The 23,472-nt window shown below is 36.3% G+C and overlaps 1 protein-coding gene across 1 annotated transcript in view; it reads left to right on the forward strand.

Moving 5' to 3' along the window:
• Positions 1–14,644: 14,644 nt before the first annotated feature.
• Positions 14,645–23,472, forward strand: part of LOC104620807 (serine/threonine-protein kinase MRCK alpha-like) — a gene marked incomplete at its 5' end in the record, with an annotated part of 25,191 nt that continues 16,363 nt past the window's right edge. The window contains 6 exons of the mRNA XM_010287122.1: positions 14,645–14,738; positions 15,518–15,718; positions 16,308–16,556; positions 19,370–19,449; positions 20,517–20,683; positions 21,141–21,263. Of these exons, the coding sequence (XP_010285424.1) occupies positions 14,645–14,738; positions 15,518–15,718; positions 16,308–16,556; positions 19,370–19,449; positions 20,517–20,683; positions 21,141–21,263 (914 nt within the window). The remainder of the gene's footprint in view (positions 14,739–15,517; positions 15,719–16,307; positions 16,557–19,369; positions 19,450–20,516; positions 20,684–21,140; positions 21,264–23,472) is intronic.

Here is a 23,472-nt window from a genome sequence, read left to right on the forward strand (position 1 = left end):
GATCTTGAAGGTCCATTCCAACCTTAGTGATGCTGTGATTCTGTAACACTGAATATGAAAAGGCAGAATAGAAAAAAAAAAAACTGGCTGTACAATAGAAAAAAAAAAATCAACAGTCAGGCTAGGAATTTAAAACACATCCTCACATGGGTCACATTCTTCTGTTCACTGTTTTCTGCCCTTTCCATTCTGCTTCCATACATGTTTGTGCTGTACAGCCAAAGAAGGGTCAAGAAGCTGGTCTTTTTGAGGAGAAAAAAATCCCCAGACTGTATCCCATCTTGCTTGGTATCCCATTGTCAGATGCAGGGTCATAGCCTCAGTCTCTTATAAAAGTCTTACCCAAATCCTCTGCAGCCTGCAAAGTAGATAGGGTAGAAGGACCCCTGAATATAAGGGTTAAAATGAGAATCCAAAACCTCGTTATATAGGCCAGAAATATGTTACTTTGAATGTATTTTTAGTGTCAGAAAGGAAAGCAACCTACAGTCTTAAAATAGCAAAATAAGAGGGGGAGGGGGGAAAAAAAAAATCTTGCTAGAAGTAGTAAAGCTGTTTGTCATATGGGCACAGGAGACTTCTGGGGAGTCCTCTAACCTACCTTGTAATCCCCCTGGACATAGTCAGAAAGAAACCTGTACATTCTTCACATGGAATTAGCTTACCACAACTGAAAAACTGATGCCAAATAATAATATAAAATGTATCTTGTTTTACTTGTCAGGATAGGACTTCTGACTCAAATGATTTGTTACCAGCTTCTGTTGTATTCAGATTTGGGGAAGGCTGGTCATGGGGGTGAGACTGACGTGTTCTTCCACCCCATGCGCTGTTCTCCCTCCGAGGACTTGGTTGAGAATTTCATGAGGGGGTCACGATATGATTTGTCCTTTAGCTATGGAATAGCACGCAGGAAACAATCCACTCCTGTGCTGCATTTTTCTTTTCAGTATAAAGCCTTGCGAGTGTACGCTCCTGTAAGGCACTCATTCTTTTTCTTGCTGCCTCCAGCAAGGCTTTGATTCAGCCTATATCAACATTGGTCAGGTTGAACTAGCAGCTATTCATGTGGTTGGCAAGGAATGAATAATAACATGAAATAATCTAAATTTCCAGTGAAATACAATTTTTCTTTCTTTCCTTGCACACATATATTGATGTATTTTCACACATGCTCTTACTCTCTTTTTTGCTACCTAAAAATCAGTCATTTTGCATTTCTTGTATTTAATGGCAGTGTCTTCTGCTGTGTTTTAACAACTTGTGAATAGAATTCCTTCAACACAGTTATTCATTAGTACCTTTTTATTTTTTGCAAATAATCAAAAGGTAATAAATACAATGCCATATTTGTGATACAGTAAAGAACATGATCAAGCTAGGGGGGAAGCAAGAGAGACTATCCTAAATTTAGTTTTGTTATTTCAGGAGTGGTAGGTTCTTTGCTCTCTGCTGCTCTACTTTTTACTTACTCACTAGGAAGGAATCTTCTTTCCTATTAGCATTTAACCTATATACTGTTAATTTAGGGCATGGTTAAATAGAAGGCCTATATGGAAAAACCATGCTTTTGTCCGTTGTTCTTCAGTAGCCTCCCCTCCGCCTTTTTTTTTTTTTTTCCTTCTTTGTGGATACTCTTAACAGCACTGACTTACATTAAAAAGAGAAGAATCATAAGTATCTGTGTAACTGTTGAGTAAACCTTTATTGGATGAAGGAGGGAAAAAAGCAAAGGATCTGTGCAGCGCATTAAAATGGCTGTATAGTTGTGCTGTTTTCTGAAACATTCTTCCTCGTCGGCAGTCTTTCAAAAAATACGTGAAATCTAAAGCCATACTAGCCTGGGGGAAGAACAGTAAAATATATAGGTTGTAACAGTGCTTCTTCACATGTTGCAAGAGCTATGGCAAGTATTTGATGTATATATTTGTTCTCTTGGGATGTCATTGGTTTTCTTCTCATTGTAAACCTTTGGTTTTGGTTTGTTTTTTTTTTTTTTTTTGCCTCCAGGGTTTACTTTGCAGCTTTGCTTCTTTGTTCTGTTTCCCTCATAACTCAAGAACAAGAAACAATTTATTTAAATTTTTGCAATGTGCTTGCTATTCCTTTCTATTTTACATGTCTTTAAAGTATTTTCTGTATTCTTATGTGTGTTTCCCTCCCTTTAATGTATTTTTATAGCTTCATGGTGATTTTTACTGCTGATCGGGTACATGGATGGGAGAGGGATAAGATCAACCTCATATTAAGACTGTATATCCTTCCTTTGGCAAAATGAAAAGCATCTAGTGATCTCAGAACTCATTTTTATACAGACCTCCCTTTCCCTCACCTCCTATAATTCTTGGTGTGTTTATATCTGTGAATTTATTCCCGGAGAAAGATAGAAAAGGACTAGGGAAGAGTTGCTGTGGGATGCAGTATGGACCCAGCAGGTTAGTTTGTTTTTTCATCAGTCCCAGAAATTTTCTAGTGATCTGCAACTAACAGCTTGCATCAGCTCAGGTCACTTATAAATATCCCTGACAATTAAAAAACATATACGTGTGTCTTACACACATACAAACACATATATAAGAATATATATTAAAACTTGTTAAATTGTCCTGACAACTTCTGAGTGAGCATTCTTCTGTGAATTTCTTTCTTAGTATCATCAGTGAATTTAAAAAAAAAGGAATATGAAAGATGCTTTTTGGATGTCATCGTCAAAATGAATCAAGTCCTCAGCTTATGCTGTCTAATTTACTCTCAGAAATATTCAATGCTATTAGCTGTTTCAGAGACTATGTATGGTTGTATTGAAATGTAGAGAGCAGAGACTGCATATCTAAAATGAGAATCAAAAGGGAAGAAAACCTTTATCTGCCTAGAAATACATGTTAAGGTTTTCTAGCATAGGTAGTAATTTACACTGTAACAGCTGGGCATATTCTGGATTCCTCGTTAGCTGCCTCTTTCAAGATTTCTTTGACAGATGGCACTCACAGATGGACATAACATTCTAAGGAGCTTACTTTTTCTACTCCTTTACCCGCCCGTAACTCATGATACTATTAAAAATCTAAAAGCTTTGACGTGAACAGCTAGCTTTACTTAGCAGACTTTAATTTTTTAATCTTCAGAATATGCTGCAGGGTAGTGGTTGTGGAGTTCTCAATCTGTTTACTTAAGTTCTTAGAAGCCAAAATGGAATTCCAATAAAGCTGACATGGCAAAACGTGGCAAATATAGTCTTTTTTGTTTGTTTGTTTAAATTGTCATGATAACAGTTTTATTCCTCTTTTGGAGGAAAAGTGTAGAATGATACAAAAGAGTGCAGTTCAGCAACCAAGAAACAGCTCTTTGAACTTCAGTTGACAGAGTTGAAACAATCTGCTTTGTATTCCATTGTAATTACATTGAAATCTTAAGTGAATAAACCTAATATTTAAAGTTGGCTTGTCAATGAAACGTGTTTCCACCACCATCAGCTTAAATTAGTTTGTTTTCTAGTAAGTATTTTGAAGTATCATCTAATAGACTGCCACAAAAAAGAGCAAACTGTGTTCAAGATGAATTGAATACACTTCTACGATATTTCTTTGCCTGCCACGTACTTAGTCTTGTTTCTCAGTATTCATGCAACTTTGGGCTTGAACTTGAAGGCCATTATTCTCTCAAGTGTTGACTCAAAGGTCCATTTTCTCTGATGAATACTGTTGGTGTGGAGTTTCTGCTGAGGAATGTGAAACTATAAGCAGAAAGATCAGATCCAAAAAAAGCATTGTGACAGCTGGGCAGGTTAGAGAGGCGAAAATAGTGAGTGCCCTCAGCCAGGTCCTCCACTACATGTATTTTAGCTTATTAGAAAACTAGAAGAACAGCAGATGGAGGTAGAGAAATGAAATCAGGTTTTTTGTTTGTTTTCTAAATGCTGTGTAAATTAAAGGTTCCCAACTCTTCCTTCAACAAAAGTACATAGCTTACCATGGCCAAACATCTGCTTCACAACCCATTTTCAACTGTTTTTTTTCTTCAGGGCCTCTCTGGTATAGGGTGCTTGCTAGGTGAGTGATCCACTCCCTGCCATCACTTTTTTTTCCCCAAGAGGCCCCATCATTTCAAATTACTGTTGTATTTTCAGTGTAGGCACAGTTAATTAATCACATAAAGGTATAATTTAAACACCTGTTTTGAACCCTCCTGCTGGCAAGTAATTGGGTTCTGAAGAGCCATCAATAAGCAAACAGTCCTGACATGAATCCTTTTCCTATTGCATATATTGATGTGCTCTGCCTGTGTATTCCCGAGAATATTCTTTCATAATAATAAAAAAGCACACATATAGTTACTTCAAATTTACAAACAATTTAGTTAAGGAAAACATAGTGAGAAGAGTAATCCATGCACTGGAATACAAAGTTCAGATTAGTAGTCCAGGCTAGAATAGATGCCTACTTTGCATCTTCAGCAAATTTCATATATATTTCACCGCCTAAAAGTCTTCCTATAAACCTTGTCTTGGCTGCTGTTTGTTTACAAAAAAAAAAAAGCACAAAAAAAGTAATTCTTGTCCTAATTTGCTTGTTAGGTTCAGCGTTGTTGTACAGTGAGTTTCAATATGGTTAACTAGGGAGTCAGGATGAGGATAGGGTCCTCAGTGAAGAAAAGCAAGAGACATTAGGGGAAACTATGACGATAGCTGGGGCTCCTGATGTGAGAGGCAAACCTTACAATGAAGTTATATTTCAATAGATTAAACCAGCTAGATGATCCTTTAACATTATCTGGCAGCAAGGGTAAATTCTTCTTGAAATTAGTATGTGAAAGAAAGACTCTGCTTTAGGGCAACAGAGCTATGGTACTGGTGGTTACCATACTTCTCAGACTCAAGGAGGAGACTTGTACGTTGTGCCCTGCTGTAGCTTTAGACTCGCGTGCTGAAGCCGTTCTTACGAGGAGATGCATCTCCTCTGCTAGCCAGGACTTCTTGCTCCTGTGCAAAGGAGCCGTGGTGTGGATGGTACTCATGTAGTGCTGTCTAATGGCCTGAGGTCAATCTTGCCAGCATTTATTATCTTAACAGGGTTGGCAATGTCAAAGATTAACCTTGATGGGTTAATCGAAATGCTGAACATTTTGAGATAAACAGGGGCTTTATTTTTGTTAGACATTAGACAGGAAAAGAAAGTTTGTTCATTTTCACAAATTTTGTAAGCCTGACTACTACTAAATGTCAAGATATGATCAAGTTATGTTACAACTTGTCTTGTTTCAGGTGAGAATATTTAACTAATTTCCTGAGCATTGTCGTCTTCTTGACTTTTACAAACTGCATTCACTTAGCAATTTTTACTAATTTCCTATGCTGATGTTTGGACTTCTCAAACTAAACACTTGTTTTTCAAATTGGCTTTTGTTTCTAAAAAAAATAAAAAAAAATTTTTGTTTTATTTCTCCCATCTTTTGTTTGCACATCTTTCAAAACTTTTATGCTTGTGCCTCAGATATTTTGCATTCTCAAAGGCCATCATAAATAGATATTTCTAACTACTAAAATTACCTGAAAGAAATACGGTACAAGGCTCTCGTGTTTTTATGCATGAATTTTTGCTCGACAATACTATTCTGTTTAAGATCAATGCATTATTAAACATTCAAATGTTTAATTCTTTGTGTGTGCCCAATTTTATATTTGAGGTTTATATATAACTTAATAACTTATATAAATTTTCTAACTTTTATAACTTATATAACTTTTTACAAGTTTTTTTGTCTAATATGAATAATTCTGGTATGAGACAACCTTGAGGAAAGTTACAAGCTTCTGTATTCTTGCTCTATTGTAAGAGGCCAGTTCATCTGTTTGGTTTTTGTTTTTATTTTTGTTTTTTTTAATGGTTTCAATGTTTGGTAGTCGGACTATTTCAATTAACTATCTTTTTTTTGCTTGAACTTTGACCAGTTTCAGGATGCATTGGATATCAGACTTTCCATTGTGTCCACAATTGTTTGCCATAAAAAATTGTCTTTCTGATACTGTCTGCAATTCTTTTATTTTTATTTTGTAGGTGTTTAAAATGGCATCTGTAAATCAGTATCGTAAGGCACTAAATTTAAAACAGTTATAAAATGAAACAGTATGCTCCTGGTTTTAGCCTGTAAAACTGACAAGACAATAGAAATAACCCTTAGACATCACAAGTGACTTTGCCCTGACATCTCTTCAAAATACTGCATGAGGGGCCTAGCCTGGATGTGAGGGTTTTCTCCATAGATATGTGGTTCTGTCAGTTGCTTAGCACTTTAGATGAAAGACAATACTTACAGGGAGTATGTACTTATCAAACATAATTTTTCAAATTGCCCCTTATACTTTTTTTTTGAAGAAGGAAAAAAAAACCCTGGCTATAAGCAACTTTTAAAAATAATTATCCTTGTTTTAGAACTGTTACCATATTTGAGAGATCCATTACTTGAAAGCAAATACATATGCACAAAGGCCACAGGGAGACATTTTTCTAAGGTAAATAAGGACATTATAATACAATGCGGTGGAGCATATATTTATAAGCCAGTAACTACACTCAGATCAAGTGTTCAGGAATGAATATCAGTGCCTGAACAAACTCAAGATGTATATGTGTTGGCTGATGTAGTCATTCCCTGTTGTTTGTTATTATTTCCTTTATTAGCATTTGAAATTCATAAAGAATATTGGATACCATAAGGTAAATACTGTGTTGTGTCCAAAATACTTGTCTGAGTGGCAGAAATTAACGACTGGTATGGAAACGTAGAGAAAAGGACTGGGAGAGGACTTAGAGAGGTCAGCTAATACTTTTCTTCTGCTGCAAGGCAAGATCAAACTACAGCTAAACTACTCTTGACAGATGTTTGTCTAACCAGTTCTTAAAAAAAATTACAGTGACGGAGATGGTGAAGTTTCTCTAAGCAATTTGTTCCAGTGTCCTACTGCCATTACTATGAAAGTGTCTCATCTAAGTATCTTTCATTGGGTTTTAAATTCTTTACTTCTCGTGTTGCCCACATTCAATGTAGATAACGATTCACCTCAGTCTTTTTAGTATACTTCAAGTCTGTGGTGCAAGTTCTTTGTAGTAAAAGAGGAATGTAATTACCTCATTTTTAGTGGACACAAGTTATTTCTCTCAGTCTGGATTAGGGATTTTAAAAGTACCCTTTGGCAGAACGTGTAGTCTGACACTAAGTAAGTGCCAATACAGTACCTGATTCTGTATGTGATGTAGCACATGTACTGAATCTAGTACATGAAACCTTGACTTCTGTATTGTCTTTCATGTAGTTTTGTAATATTACTAAGAATAAAACTTGGTTAGGATGTGTAACAGTATAACTATAAAATTGCACACACTGATCAATAAATGATTACTACATCACAGATCTAGAACCTTTATTGTCTTGGTTTGGTTGAGGTTTCCTAATAATTGATGGGAGTCTGTCCACTGTCTTTAATGAAATTTAAATGAATATCCTACTGCTGAGAGTAGTGAGATTTAGTAGAGGCGAATTACTGGGTGTTCCTGGAACAACACATACATAGTGATTTATTATCAAGAGTTAATGAGAAAACAAGGGAGTATTACAGTATTAAGATACTATTTAAGGAAAAAAAAAAGTTGAACCTCCACACTGTAATTTTAAAATAAGGTTGTTTATAGCATTTATTTTTTCCATGTAGTTGCTTTGCTTATTAAGGTTTAAATTCTAAACTGTTTAGTCTTTGACTATTCCTATTGACTTCAAGGCTATATGCGAGGCTACTATGCCTTTTTCAGTTGCAAGCTTTAGTTTGTCAGCTTTATTATGAAGCAGGTTTTGTTTAATATACAAACATGATGCAACTGTTTGGGTGCTATGTAAATAAAAAGGTTGTGATCAAAGTTATTTAAATGATTTTTGAATTCAGTTGAAATATGTACTTTTTGGATTCCACCCAAAAGTGGAGGAGTGTCTGTTTAGGAGAAGGCACGGTAGAGTTTTGATAAGAGGCACGGTTAATGAGGTGCAACATATTCCAGTTTTCTCATGCTGCTATCTTGTGCAGCCTATCTTATTGGGATTACTAAAGAATAACTGCCGACTGTCCAAATCTAATTTGGCTCAGTGCACATCGGTCTTTCTGCCAGATGTCTATTTCTAGTTTTGCTTACTAGAATTCAGATAAACTCTAGTTGGCAGAATATGGCAACTTTGACTTTGATACAACCCATTACACTGTAATGGAAAACAGAAATAAGCTCCTGGACATCAATGTCCGTAGGCTTGACTGTGAAAAAATGCATCAATTGACTAACATTCTTGATGGAAGTTCACCAGCTGTTTCACTCTCTATATCTAAAGCAGGCTGTCAGTATGGCATCGCTGAATACCTTAATAAAAACTTCACAGGCACCAAATTTTCCGCTTTCATTGGTGTGCTGCCAAAACCAAATGTCTTCATTTTTTATCATGGATGTAGCATTTCCGTGTGAGGAGGAGTGTGGAAGAAAAGTCTGCCTGAAACAACAGAAGAGAGAGGAATAAACAGTTTGCCAAACTTCTGTCCCTCACTAAGGATAATCTTGTGTTCTGAAGGCATTTTGGATAAAAAGTCCAGGCATTCTGGCAGTAACTTGGCAAAGGATAACATTTCTTGTTGTAAGAGTGGATAATTATAACCATTGATGTCTGCTTTTAGCCTTTTGATTTATACTTTTGGGGAATGCTCATGCATGTATAATGAGAAAATAATGTGCTGTGAAATCCTCAATTAGTAATAAGTTGTCTGGATCAGTTTCTCTGTGCAAGCAGTTATACCTGAAACCAATTTATTTTTCTTATTTGCTGTTTTTTTTATTTGCATTGGTAGCATTAAAAAAGTACTGTTCATGTGAAGATTTCACAGAAAAATAATATAATGTAAGGCATTCACTTTGTTCTTTACTATTCAAGGACAGCATGTCTTGCAGAGCGTGACCTGTTTAGGAAAATTAATTAATTTCCATGTTAACATTAGAAATAAAAATTTGTTCTCCAAATTATCCCTTTCTTATCCAGTGGGGATGAAATAAACTGGTAGCTCAGCTATCAAATTACTCCTTTGATTTCAGACAGGTCCATTTCTTTCTTCAGTCTCAGCTCACATCGTAGTTGTTGAATTTAGAACCACATAAGCCCCTTTACTGTCATTTCAGTTCTGCTTTTTTAAGAGCTCATCTGTGTACATGGGGACAGTCCATTGGCATCTGAAATGTTTATTCTAAGGAAGACCTATTGAGAGGTGCCACCTTGCACCATCTGGCCAACTTTTGTTAGCAAGAAGGGCTCACCTTTTCCTCCATTTCTGCCTGATCATTCTTGTTTTGAAAAAAATAACTACGTTACAAGTGAATAACCAAAGCGAGTCATTCTGCGTCATACATAACTGTACATTTACCAGAAAAGAGGGATCCCTACTGGTCACAAACTCTTTAATGCCAGTAGGGTTTTTATCATGTAAAGTTGAAGATGTGGGCTTGTGAGTTGGTTCATTGACATAATCTTTGGTAGTGTCTGATACAACTGCTGCTTAATCATTCTGTTACCAATCTTGCAATAAATGTCACTATTTTTTGTGTACCTTCCTTTCTGTTTGTCTGGTCCCCTGCCTCCATGAGGCTGCCTATGAAACTATTAACTTAAGATTCTTCTGGAATCTGATGCTTCCTGTGCTGTAAACCTGAGGAATTCCATGCGGTCTTGCAAATAACTGTGTAACATTAATTCAGTGATTCAAAGAATGACATAGATGAACCTCAGGAACAGGTATGCTTTGAAACCCTAAGATGATCAGGTAATTCAAGTTGGAAGGAACTTAAGGAGGTTGCCTAGCCCAAATTTCAATATGCAAGACCTCACAATTCCTGAAGTTTCATTTAGAATCAGAAATGAATCCAGGAAAAAAAAATACTTTCACATGTATTAAAAATTCTTCTTAGTTTCTTTTACAGCTGGAATGTGCTATGGATTTAGCATGTCGCAGAGGGAATACTTTTTCTTGAGGCTTACTGAACAAATGAAATTCTACTCTGGCTCATTAACAGAGAAATCAAAATGAATGGCAATAATCCAGATACCTGCTGTAATCCTGTTTCAGAATGTTGTTTATATTAACACAGTTAGTATGTAAAATGTTTGGGTTTTAATTATGGCTTAAGAAAGTAAACTGTTCTAAAGAGAGGTGAGCGAAGTCATCCGGGTAAACAGGACAATCTGAAGAACAGCTTCCCAAATTAACCCAAGAACCATTAGGAAAATGATTCATTAAAATTTTTTCAGAATTTTTTTCATAAGCTTCCACACTCATTTTCTGTGCAAATTAAGTTTCCAGTGTCACACAGACTGTTTATTCCTATAGCATTCTCCAGATGAACAGAAGCAAATAACAAAAGTCTGCATAACAAATACAAAGAGAATCACTTTATCCAAGCTGCTGTGCAGTGCTGATTTTTCTCATGCAGCCAAGGCCAGTGCAACTCAGAAAAATAGAATTCACTCCTGTACTCTGTATTGGGGTCATGATTTAAATGGACATATGTGTTTTTTAAAAGAAACTTATTTGGTCCAGACTCCTAGCTCCTTTGATGCTGGTATATCACTCAAGCAAAAAAAAGCAGAACAGCAGTCTTTGCTCAGTTCACACCCTCAGGTGGCAATGTGACAAAAAAGTTGATATAAGGAAGGTTGGTATTTCTTGGGGTATGCTGAGTACCTACGTCCCCTTAATTTACTGTGGAGTACATTTGAAGAACTTGTACTAGCTCGATGTGTACCAGGTCTAACTCTGACAGCCTGTATGCATTGCACATTGGGCTGCCCCCAGAAGCTGCTCTCAATGGTGGGGCTGAACTGTCTGGGACTCAGTAGAACTCAGGGGCTCCAGAGGGCACACGGGTGTCAGAGCAATTCTCCCAATTCAGTACTTGCTCCCACTAAAAAATCTGTTCATAAAATGGCTTCCAAATGCTTCTGCTTCTTGAAACTGAATTTTTATTTAATATTTCAAGTGAGAAGACCTTTTTCTTTTATTATAGTGAACTGATTATGAGGTTATTAGAGTATTAGGGCTCCATAGCCTTCTAGCCAGATGATATTAGCTGCTTGACTGAGCACCAGTGTTATCGTTGAGTGATGTTGGAATGGCTTGCCCACAATCGCCTAGTAACTCATATCTATGGTGATTCAGCCCAGTGGTTTATTCACTAAACCACATAACTTTTAATTATTTGCTCATTACTTTTGCCAGATTTTAGGTATTTGATCTGGAATTTTCCTTCTTTAATATCTACCTGAAGCAGTAAGTATGATCTCTTTCCAGGAACAAGATCAAGAAACATGCGTTGCTCTTCCTATATAGATTTTAAATGAATAAAATACTTATAACAAGCCCTGTTAGGAATTCTTCTGCTCTGGGATATGGAGACACTGTTGAAATCCAGGAGAGAATCTTCCTTGAGTCATAGATGTATTTCCATTCTTCTGCCCCCTCCTAAATATTTTCAGGTTATAATTTTCCCCTCACTATACCAGTTGTTACAGATTTCAAACACCATACGCAGAGTTTGGTCCCTAAATGCTTTTCAGTTTTCTTCTGCTGTAGGTTTGCACCGTTTCAGAGCTGTAAGAATGAAGGGACTTGTCCTGCAATTGTGGGAGATGCTGTCTCTAGTGTCTATTTACCAGCGTGGAGACTCTTTGTTGCTAATAGTGCTCTTCCTTTTGGTGCCAAAGAAGGTTCCTGTGCAACAGAACAAAATTTAGACCTGAGGAAAGAGGATAGTAAGGATTAGAGGAGTAGAAAGCCAGTGGGAATGGGAAGGGATTCTGGGAAGTGACTAATGGGGAAATAGTGACTGCTGAGAACTGAGATGAGAGGGAAAAAAAGATCAGTTAATGTGTACATGCAGGGAGACTAGGACTTAGGAGCGAAGAAGCTGAGAGTGAAAGAAGGAAATAAAAGGGGAGGAGATTTGGGTTTGATAGGCTGTGGAGTTATTGGACATCTCAGTTTTTGAGGTGAGGCAGGGGATAATAGGAATAAAACTGCAGCAGAGATGGAAGCATGGGAAGGGGGAACCAGTTCATACAGTGGAGAAACTGGGATGAGGTGGGGAAGGTGGAGTGGATGTGAAGAGGGAAGACCATGCTCTGTTTAGAACAGGAGAAGAATCAGTTCTGATCACTAGAGGGGAGTCACCAAATGTTTGAAACAATAACCTGGAACAAAACTCATAATTCTAATGGAATGTAACAATTGTAGGCTCAGTAAACATGCGAGGTTTATGACATATTATTTTTCCCCATAATCACCACCTTTGAACTCTTCAGTTACACTGGCAATAATTACTCCCCTTCCTCATTCCCCTTTGGGGCTCATAATTTTCTTAACTTTCCCTTTGCTTATAGCCTACTCTGCTCTGCAGGTGCCAGCAATTCTTGTCTTTCAAACTGTCTTTTATTAACGTAGTTCAGTTGAATTCAGAACAGTTGTTCATAACTCATACCTTCTGTTACAAGAGCTGAAAAAAATTTGTATGCATTACACTGGTCTCTTTTTCCTTAAGTATAAAAATTGTTCTTGTGAAGTTATTACTGAGCCTTACAAACTTCACTTTGCAAGAAATACTTGTTCCTCTGAGTGCTTTCAGTGTTGTTTGCAGGTTTGTTTTTGCGCAATGTTAACAGAGTGAGATTTTTCATGTTTTCTGCTGTTTTGTGAGATCAAATGGGGGAGGTTGGTATGATGATGGTGGTGATTATTGTTATTATTGTTATTATTGTTGTTATTATTTCTCTTGGGAATATATTAAAAGATAGAACATGGATAAATGGAACCTCGAGGGTGACTCATGTTTTTGTTTAGCTTGAACTAGGTCCAGCTTCTACGAGGAACTTGATTTTAGGTGCATGTTTTTCCAAAGTGTTTTAAACTGAAGTTACAATCCCAGAGGTCTCAATAGCATGTGTTTGTTTTTATTTAGAAACATATTTAAGAGAATGTTTTTGGTGGGTGAATGTAAAATAAATAAAAGTATCTCAATCTGGAGGCTGCAATTCTTTGGCATATTCAGTGTCAACAAAAATCAAGTGGAAGAATGTCAATTAGAGAATGGACCTGGTTAATTTTTATTATTTACTTTGTAAAGAATTGTCTTTACGCTCAGTTGCAAGATGCAAAAGTATGATTTCTTAAGTAGTGTGTGCTTTTTACTTTATAAATGTTTCTGCATATTTGGAAGGTGGCTAAGACTTGTTTTCAGCATGGGCCACTCCCTGCTTGTCTTTGGGTAACACAAATTCAGAAAGTACTTTTCTTCAAAACACTGTTACCATGTTAATTGTCACTGAGTGTGTCACAGTGCGACACCTTCATGCCATTGCTTCTATAATGTTGTTCAAGGTGTGGTTGTAATATTTTTGCCGTTATAAATTCTCAGTAAACATTGTTAATAACTTATTTTTTATTAAAAACAAAACAAAACCAAACAACAAAACCTTGCTCTCATTTGCAGTGTGAATATTTTGAAATTTGTCTGCAAAGCAATTGATGACATAAGTTGTTAAGGGAGTGAAGCATATGGGGCTTCACTTGTTTTTTTGTTTGTTTTAGGGGATTTGTTCTTATGCCTTAGAAGTGACTGTTCACTGACAAAGTATTTGTAGTACTTTATTTGTAGAGTCATAATTTACCTTTTGAACGTAATAGCTAAGGATAGAGTAAGAATGTAATAATGTCGTCTATTTTAAAAATGTAGCTTAGTGGGTATTTCTAATAACTGTACTTGAATGAAAACGAATTTCAACATTTGAACCTCCTTTGCAAGTTGAACAATAAATGTCCCTCTGGTAACTTAGAGAGCATAGATGCTTTCATCCTAGTCAGCTGCATACTGGCAGCGTACACTTCATCTGTATTTCAGTATACTTAGGTATCTGTAAAACACAAGACAAAAAGAGTCAAACTTACAAAATAAGGAGTATTTACTATGTTGCCTGCTTAGAAGGATTTTTCCATGTGTATCATGACCTGCATGAGACAGCTGCAGAATCTGGACAAGCAGAGCTGCAGTAGTGTGTACAATGGCTTTGTTGGTCATTTCAGCAGAAGTACAACAGACATATGTAGTGAGCTGAGACACACGTGAGAGGAAAATGTTGATGAAAGACACTAAATTTAAAAACACGTTAATTATTTTAGGGTTTCATTGACCTTTGTTCTGTGGGAAAACTTAACAGGAAAACATCCAGCTCCAGTGTAAGCATCCTTCACTTGAGAGTTACTTCACTAAAATTCTTCAGACAATTTAAAAGTTTGATGTACAAAAGTTCAGAGCAAGTGAGATTCTCCTATCTACCTGTGAGAGATGAGAGGAATTTAACAGCACAATTCTTATTAAAATTAACACGCATTATATGATTTGATCTACAGCCCTTGTCACGAAATGTCCCTGGTGCAAATTTTACCATATGATGAGTGATTGTGTTCCATCTACTGATCTGTTGCTGGTTTTGAATGGCAAGAGTGTTGCAGAGTTAATGCTTGGACTATAATGTATGCAGTACATTTTTGTACTAATTCTGAAATGTGTTTTAATTGCAGGGACATTAAACCTGACAACATCTTGATGGATATGAATGGACATATTCGATTAGCAGATTTTGGTTCTTGTCTGAAACTGATGGAAGATGGAACGGTAAATAAGAAAGTGATATTTTCATAAACCTTTTTTCTTCACTCCTTTGCTAGCCACTAAAATGTGTCGTAATAAAGAGAAAAGGTTCCTTATGTCAAATGGAATGGAATTGTAATGGTATTAGTATGTAACTAACCTTGGTTCAAAATATGACTGCACACTGCTTGGATTTACTGTATGTTAAAGCTTTTAATAAGCTTTTTAGATGTATATAGTCAACTCGTGAATAAATAAAAGAGAAACTGTACTGTCAGTACTGAGTAGGTTTTTGATGATGAATCTCTCAGTTTTGAGCTCTGAGCTCTCATCTTTGTTGAAAATGTAAGCTTTAGTATAAGCAGGATGAGATGCTGAAATATGCTGATCTGCTAATTGTAGTATATCTAAACTTGCACAGGATATAGTAGGTGTGACTAGAATGTAATTCCAGTGTGTTAATCATGTCCCGGAGCGTTACAATGTATTTGTGTTAATATATGTGATTACCTAATCTATAATTACTTAACAGCTCGAAGCCTAAGAATTGACAGTTTTGTTCTTTCTCTGTTATTAAATATTTGTGAGAGATTAGCAGAAGTATATTATTGAGATGCCTGTTAATGCAGTACCTTGGATGCTTAAGTATTTCTTTATGACTTTAGAAGCCTTTGTTTGTGTTTAGTTACTGTTGTTATAACCAGAACACTAGGCTAAATTTGTATAAACGTGCATAGTGTCACGAACAGCAGTGTCTGTAACGATGCAAGTTGATTTCAGTCCTGGAAATGTAACTTCTACAGGTCCAGTCTTCAGTGGCAGTTGGAACGCCAGACTACATCTCTCCAGAAATCTTGCAGGCCATGGAAGATGGAAAAGGGAAGTATGGGCCCGAGTGTGACTGGTGGTCCCTAGGCGTTTGCATGTATGAAATGCTTTATGGAGAAACGCCCTTTTATGCTGAGTCCTTGGTGGAGACCTATGGGAAAATAATGAACCACAAAGTTAGTGCACTTTCTCTTTCTGTCTCTGTCTCTAAGCTAATTTTTAATAAGTAATAGGGTAACTTGAAGGCTTATTTAAAAATGAGAATTTTATGTACTAATTATGTTAATGTTCATAAATGTAGAACCAAAAACAGGTTTCCACATAGTAGGTTTATGGTTATGGATTACAGATGGCTTTGCTTTAGGACAAAGCAGTTCAAAACTAAAAATGTGGATTTGGAAACATGGCTGTTAGTTCACTCTGTGGAGTTAATCTTGGCTACGTTACATCACTCCTTTTTGTGTTACTTTCTTCTGGTGGATCCATTGGTTGGCTTATGCAGAAGATTCTTAAACGTTCTTCCACATGGAGGTAGCTGTAGAATTCAACAGTGTAAGAGAAATTTAAATAAGGAAGAAAAACTAGGAGACAAAAAAATTCCAGTAGTTTCAATCCTTTGGAGAAGTCTTTTTCCTAAAAAACTTGCTGCATATATTTAAGAACTGGAGTATTTGCACATTTCTTTTTCTACGTAATGATTTTCACTAAGAAAGGTGTTTTTTCCAGCTTGGTAATAAACTATTGTCTCTTATTTTAATCTTTAAGGAGAGGTTTCAGTTTCCTGCTCAAGTGACAGATGTCTCTGAAAGCGCAAAGGACCTCATCCGAAGGCTCATTTGTAGCAGAGAGCATCGACTTGGACAAAATGGGATAGAAGACTTTAAGAACCATCCGTTTTTTGCTGGGATTGATTGGGACAACATTAGAAACTGTGAGGCACCTTACATCCCAGAAGTCAGCAGCCCCACTGATACATCAAACTTTGATGTGGATGATGATTGCTTAAAAAATTCTGTAAGTATAGAATCAATATTTTGATTTTGTAGTATACTTTATAACAAAATATATGCAAATGGCAGTTTATTTCAGTGTGTTCACTGTGTTCTGCATAAACAACAAATAAGTGCTGCTTTGAAGAACTGTGGGGAGAATACATTGATAGTTTGGAGGCTGATCCTCCAAACATATATGTGTAAGGATAACTTCAGTTCAATTTCATAAATTCATTGTAACTTTACACGTATTTAACTAACACATGCATCTGTTATGTGCGGTTACAAGTTCTTAATGTCCATGTCTTATAAAGAATAATATATTTACATGTAGATAGTCTGCAAGACACAGTGTTTCTAGCCAAGTATTGTTGAGACTTGCACTGAGTTTGCATAATGCATTTTATTGTAGTGCTCTACTCTGCTCATATCTCTGTCAGATTCCATTCAGTTCATTCCCACTAAAATTTTTCCAGCTTGTTTTCTGACTTGAGTTGCGTTTTGGGAAATTTAGGAGGAGAGAAATGTTACAGCCATTTCTTCAGGAACAATCTTAGTGAGAAAGAAATTATTTTGCCTTTGCTTAAGAAGCTTTGCAATTATTGATTTTTAAGAACCTTAGTGTTCTATGCTTTTGAACAAGAACGTATGTAGCAAATCTTTTTGAAGCCATGTTTGTGAAGCTGAAATACCTTTTGGAAGTTATTCACACGTTCTAATGTTGGCCAGTCCAGGGGTCTTCCTTTTTGGAGCCTAATCTCCCAGTTCAGGCACTCAAAAGGTGCCTGTGTGGTGTGAGTATTTTCCCATTGTAAAGAAGCAGGGAGCTGCAGGTGAAGAAGGAATGTGATGAGTTATTAGACTCAGGCATGAAAACAGAGTCCAATTCTTAATTTGTGTTAGACTTTCGGGGGTGAAAAGCAATGCCATTGGACTGTTCAAGATGAATGATAGTTTCTGGAGCTTCATTTTCAGTTTCCTCATTTGAAACATGTGAAGGTAGTTTTTTGTTTTGTTTAATTTAAGGTTATATTTTTACCATTTCTTTTCGCACCTAGCATCTCTGAAAAAAACCTAGCCTGAGGCATTGCATGACTGAGTATTTTACATTTTTGCTTCAACTAGTGGACATTGTATTTAATATTAGTTCCTCTTAAATTCTTATATGTTACTTGGAGGTGTTCTCCCTGCTGTCTTCCATACACATCTTGTGAGGAAAGTTCACATACTTGCATTACTGTTACAGAAGTCAGCACCACAGACAAGCCCATGAGACTTTTTTTTTTTCCTTTTAAATTCTTTGCAAGGTTTGAATGGCATACAGCTGATGAGGTATGCCCAGTGCTGGAGATAAAAGGCAATGTTGAAAAGCTCTGAGTGTTATTGTCCTGCCTGAACTTGGAATGAGACTGTGGTCCCATGGAAAAATGATATACATAATAATGTAATTCAAACAGTGTGTTAAAAGTACACAGACACACAAAGGGCAGAACGGTGTTGTTAGGCAGCCTAAGTTCTGCAGGTTTTTAGCTTTTAACTGTTCAGTTTGGTAGCCTTACGGATAGGCACAGTAGACATAGATTCAGTTATAATTTTGTCAGTGTGATAACACAGTTGAATTCACATAACTAGCAGGAAATAAGTATTTTGATCTCCACCAAAGAATCGGCAAAGAAACAAATTCTTTTACAGAATCTTACATCATCGTCAATAGAGACAATATTGTAGAACCAACATGCAGTTACCTGTGTGGTAACTGAAAACTGTCATACGGGCTGTTAAAAAACACAATTATGCGTTTGGTCTTTTTTAGTTATTCGTGAAGATGGTTTTGACTCTATGAAATGTGAAATTAAAGTATAAGGGAGAAAGAATTTTACTTTTCTTAACTGTGTTGTGTAATAATTGGTATTTTTATTATCAATCAGTAAAGTGAAGGCTTTGTAATTTGGTCTGTCCTTTGTTTCCGAAATGCCCAACAATGTAGACTTGATGTACTTATACAATCCAGCCATGTCATTGGTGTTTTTTTGTTTGGGGGAAAAAAAATTATGTTACTTTTTCTTAAAATTGAGAACCTTTTAGCACTTTGTATGATAATCATCTTCTTGGAGAGTTTCTTTTGATGACTGTTAAGGTCATCTCTAGTATAGCAACATAAACCTTGCATCTTGGGGTTAAACAGGAAACTTTTAACAGGATATTTAAGAATATTACAACTTACAGTGGTTCGAATAATATAGCAACAGGGTTATTTTAGCCTGAGGAGGAACTCAAAGATTTATCTCGGTTTGTAGTTCTTTTTCTGTCAGGAAAAAGGAACAATGAAGGAAGAAATGGTCAAAGCACTGGCAGGATTAGAAAACCCTATTGTATTATTTCTTTCTAGTAAATGTCTGACGGTTGTTCTCTCCACATAGAGATAGCCCACTCGGAAGTGGGGTTGGTAAATCTACAGGCAGGATGCCCTGTTGACTAAAGAGCACAGAGGAGTATAGGAGGGAATAAAGGTGATACTCTTGGGGCTAAGAGCTTCCTAGAAAAAAGGAGGAGTAAGTTGGGTTTTAGTATGTGTAATGTTCTGCTTTCCTCCAAGGATGGCCTGTTTAATTAGAAAAGCATTTTTATGCCAGCATGCTGTATTTTTGTATATTGCATGCTATTATAAATACATTTAGATGATGTGGATTCATATTTGGGCTGTAGGTAAGGATGACTGTGAATATAGTTAATACGGTATTATCACTAACATTTCACGTATGGTTAAACTAAAAAATCTTTTCCTTTTAAGTCCAGTAGGCTATTACTTACTCAACTGTCCTATTATTTTCCTAGGAAACAATGCCTCCACCATCACACACTGCATTTTCTGGCCATCATTTACCATTTGTGGGTTTCACGTATACAAGTAGCTGGTAAGTTAAGAGTTCCAAAATTGTCTGTAGGATAGTTACGTAATATCTTAAGTTTCTGTCTCTGAAACCAGCTGCAAACACCAAAGAATGTGGTTTATTGAGGAAATTACTAGGCCATACTCTAAAATGCTGTCTTTCCAAAAGAATGAGCTCTCTACAGGTAAAGTTTACATAAATTTAAAGGTCACCACCTATGTTCAGAGGAGTTTTTTTGAGAAAGGTGGTTTTCAGACAATGCATGAAGTTAACTGCATATGGCAAAGTTATGACCAGATGTGTGGACCCAGAGAGAACTTATTAGACTTTAAAAACAGTTTTATTTCTAGTCCTTTTATGCTCTTGTAAGTCTGAGTGGAAATTTTAAAAATTACTTGTATCAATATTTGGTATTAATGCGGTATTTGTCATGTTCGTCTCTACTGCTAAATTAAACAGTAACAAGGAAGTCCATTTAAGCTCCTTGATCCATTTATGAAAATAAATAAATAAATAAGGAACATTTACAACCATTGAAAAACCAGGCCTATGTTTTTGCAAACACATGTGTTTAATGCTTGTTATGTGACATGTCCTGTAGGCTTCTTATTTGCATAAGTAGTAGTATGTGTACATGAGTATCCACAGAATCAGGGCTAGAGCGTTTCTGATATGTCCATGCCCTAGTTGTCATGTGATAATTTCACACCATTTGTTGTGATTGTTGTCTTTAATCAAGTTTCCCAAATACTTTAATTATTTTAAAATAAACTGTTATTGTAATCTTACTGACTACCTAGACTGTTGCTTTTTGCTATCTTGGTAATGTAGACTGTCCATACTGATAATTTTTCATCGGGAGTTCCCTCACTTTTATGTAACAAAAAATGCATTGAGGAGATCAGTCATGCTAGGTAAAAATTAATTAAATTTTTAATGAGCACATACTATCAAGGTATTACTTGACTGTATAAAAAAAGTACATAGTAATTAACAATTTAAACAACTATTTATTTGTTGATATTTTTTTTTAATTATTATTTTAAGCACAGCCTGTTGTAAAATCCAGTACTCTAATGTTTTTCCCTCAGTGTGCTTTCAGACCGCAGCTGTCTAAGACTGACAGCTGGACCACCCTCCATGGATCTTGATGCCAGCATTCAAAGAACTTTGGAGGATAGTTTAGCAACAGAAGCATATGAAAGGAGAATAAGACGTCTAGAACAGGAAAAGCTTGAACTTAGTAGAAAACTGCAAGGTATAGTCATGTAAAAAAATCATTCAATCACTTTTTTGACTTAGATTAGCTTGCAGCTTTGTAAGGTATGGTTTATACTGTGGAAAAAAATAAATATACCTCCTGGAGTGCTTTCTAGCAGGAAAGAATTTTCTTCATTATTTCCATTGACAAATTAAAATTCTGTTACTCTTTATGCTTGAAATATCCTGCATATGCAACTTCTTATAACGTGCTAACATTGTTCACACCATGCCTTGGTTACTGTGGCATAAAGATTTCATTCTTAAAGCCTCTAAGAACTTAGTTTGTCCAGCTGACAATTACTGAAAAATTGGAACTTAGTAGTTGGCAATTATAAATTGTAGAATGCTCAGTGGAGGGTCTTTTGGCATGTCTTAATTTATCAGTAACATCTTTTTGACCTCCTCAGATGTCAGGTGTGTAATTTTTCCCCCTCTCTGCCATGTTTTTCTAGAGTCCACCCAGACAGTCCAGGCTCTGCAGTATTCAACAGTGGATGGCCCAATAACAGCAAGCAAAGATTTAGAAATTAAAAGTTTGAAAGAAGAAATTGAAAAGTTGAAGAAACAGGTAACAGGTATGTTATAAATACTAATGTAAACACTGTAACAGGAAACAATATTTTGACAAGATTTTCTCCTAAATGTAATGCCAGTTTAACTTTGCTTTCTAAAAGAGTCTTCCAGTCTATTTTGGCTTCTCATTTTACCCTTTGCTCTTCATTGATAGCTTCCATTTGCAAGGGAGAAGGAAGATTTTAGTGACTTCTGCTATTATTAGTGGTAAAGTTCCGCTAGTTTTAAATTGTGGTGTTGCTAATTTACGTGGATGTGAACCAGGCTCTACCTGAGAATCTGTGAAACCATGACCAATCTAGTCAAAAAAGGTAGTACTACCTTTTTGGGGTTGTTTTTTGTTTTTGTTTTTGTTTTTTTTCTCTTTCCTTCATCCTTCAAGGTGTACTGCAAGAGTGGATGGAGCACTTGTTTGGTGATATTTGGCAGTATCAAAAGTCACTGCAGTCCTTTCAGAAGTCATAGTCACTGTAGCATATCTTAGTATGCCTTGCTTTGTACATCTATGCACTCTGGTATGCAGGTACGTAGGTAGTAAACTGGAAGGGAGGAAAGTGTTCCTTGCTTATGTGGGTAAACATGAGGGGTGAAGGCTTTTAGCTTAGCAGTTTTAATAGACTTAAGAATATTTGATGGAAGGATAATTTGTTATGATATAAGCATCGATTGATATTTTTCATTATCTCATTTTCTGTTTAGTTTTCCTTGGAAGGGACAAATTTGTGAGATGCGATCACAGTTATGATGGTATTTATACGATCTTTGAAAGCACAGAGTTTTATAGTGTGCTGTTGCTTAGTGCATTGTAACCAAATGTGGAATAAAAGCTAGTTCAAACTGGAGATGTGGTTTTCTGAGTATTTTCTTGGAACAGTACTTTTAGAATAGTGTGGGTTATCTGGGAGGTGGGCTGTGCACATGAAACTAGAGTAATACTGAGTTTTCCAAGTGGCAGGGAGTAGTGAGGGGTGTTTTCCATTAGACAGGACACTATGGGCTCTAAGGCTGTAGTTCCATGAGCAGCAGAGCTGACCAAACAAAACTCTGCCACCAAAATGGGTCCTGCTCACAGCTGTGTGGCCCCTGGACTCTCTCTTGACTTTAATTCACTCAATTAAACAAAGAACGAACTATTTACATACAGAGACTTTAATCAACTTATGATCTGATACATCAGCACAAGGTGGACAATTGGAGCATATGAAGAAAAGGATATGAGAGGGGGAAGAACCAATTCTCAGCTCTACTGTCAATGAGCTATCATTTCTTACAAACCAGAAGATTTATTTCCTTTCCGTTTATTTCCTTTGCTTCTGAGAGTTCATGAAGATTTTATGATAGCTAAAAATTAAGCTATCCAGTATCTCAGTACTTTTAAGTTTGAAAAGTGTTTTTGAAATCAGTGCAGATAAAGAGCTGAATTTCTTTAATTAATGTCATACTGCCTTTCTTTAGAACTCCCAAACTAGTCAAAAAGCAAAGATCTACTTAGCCCAGTATGCTGCGTCTTTATAGAGGCTACTGGAGACATTTAGGGAAAGATTCAAAGAAATACGATATATGCAAATCCATCTTTTTCCAACCTTACTCTCCCAGATTCTGGCAATTCATGTTTTAAGAACTTCCAGAGGGAGAGCATTTATTGCACCACCATGTTGAATCTAGCTGTTAGTGAAGCAATTTTCCATCTGTTCAGTGAATATCTTTTTATCCTACTTTAAAGGCTAGCTACTAATACTGATATTCAGTGTTCTTGATTCGATGCTCTGAATTAAGTTACAGGGAATTTTCTCTTGTAATATTCATAGCATAGGACTTCTGCTGTCCTGCTTCATAATGGTTTCTTCAAAATAGGATCTTGAGAGCAGAGACATCTTCAAAGAGAAAGAAAGGAAGTATAGCAAGATGGTTTTTATTTAGGAAAATTAACAAGATTGATGGAGACTGTTAGGTATCAGGAGAGGAACCATAGAAACAGGGAGGACAAATCTGATTCCTCTTCTCAATCCAAACAGGAAAATGTCTGCATTTTATGTGAGAAAAAAATCAGACACGAGTAGCAGTAGATGGATCTTTATTAATATGTCCTTATCTTACCTGTGGCAAGGGAAAAAAACCCAGTGAGGAAGGTTGGAGGAAACTACAAAAAAGATTTGTTTCTGGTTTGTGTTTGTGAAAAGACTTCATTCAGTTCCTGGAAGCATCAGGAAT

The sequence above is a fragment of the Phaethon lepturus genome, unplaced genomic scaffold (genome assembly GCF_000687285.1).
Source record: "Phaethon lepturus isolate BGI_N335 unplaced genomic scaffold, ASM68728v1 scaffold52685, whole genome shotgun sequence".
Lineage (NCBI taxonomy): Eukaryota > Metazoa > Chordata > Aves > Phaethontiformes > Phaethontidae > Phaethon > Phaethon lepturus.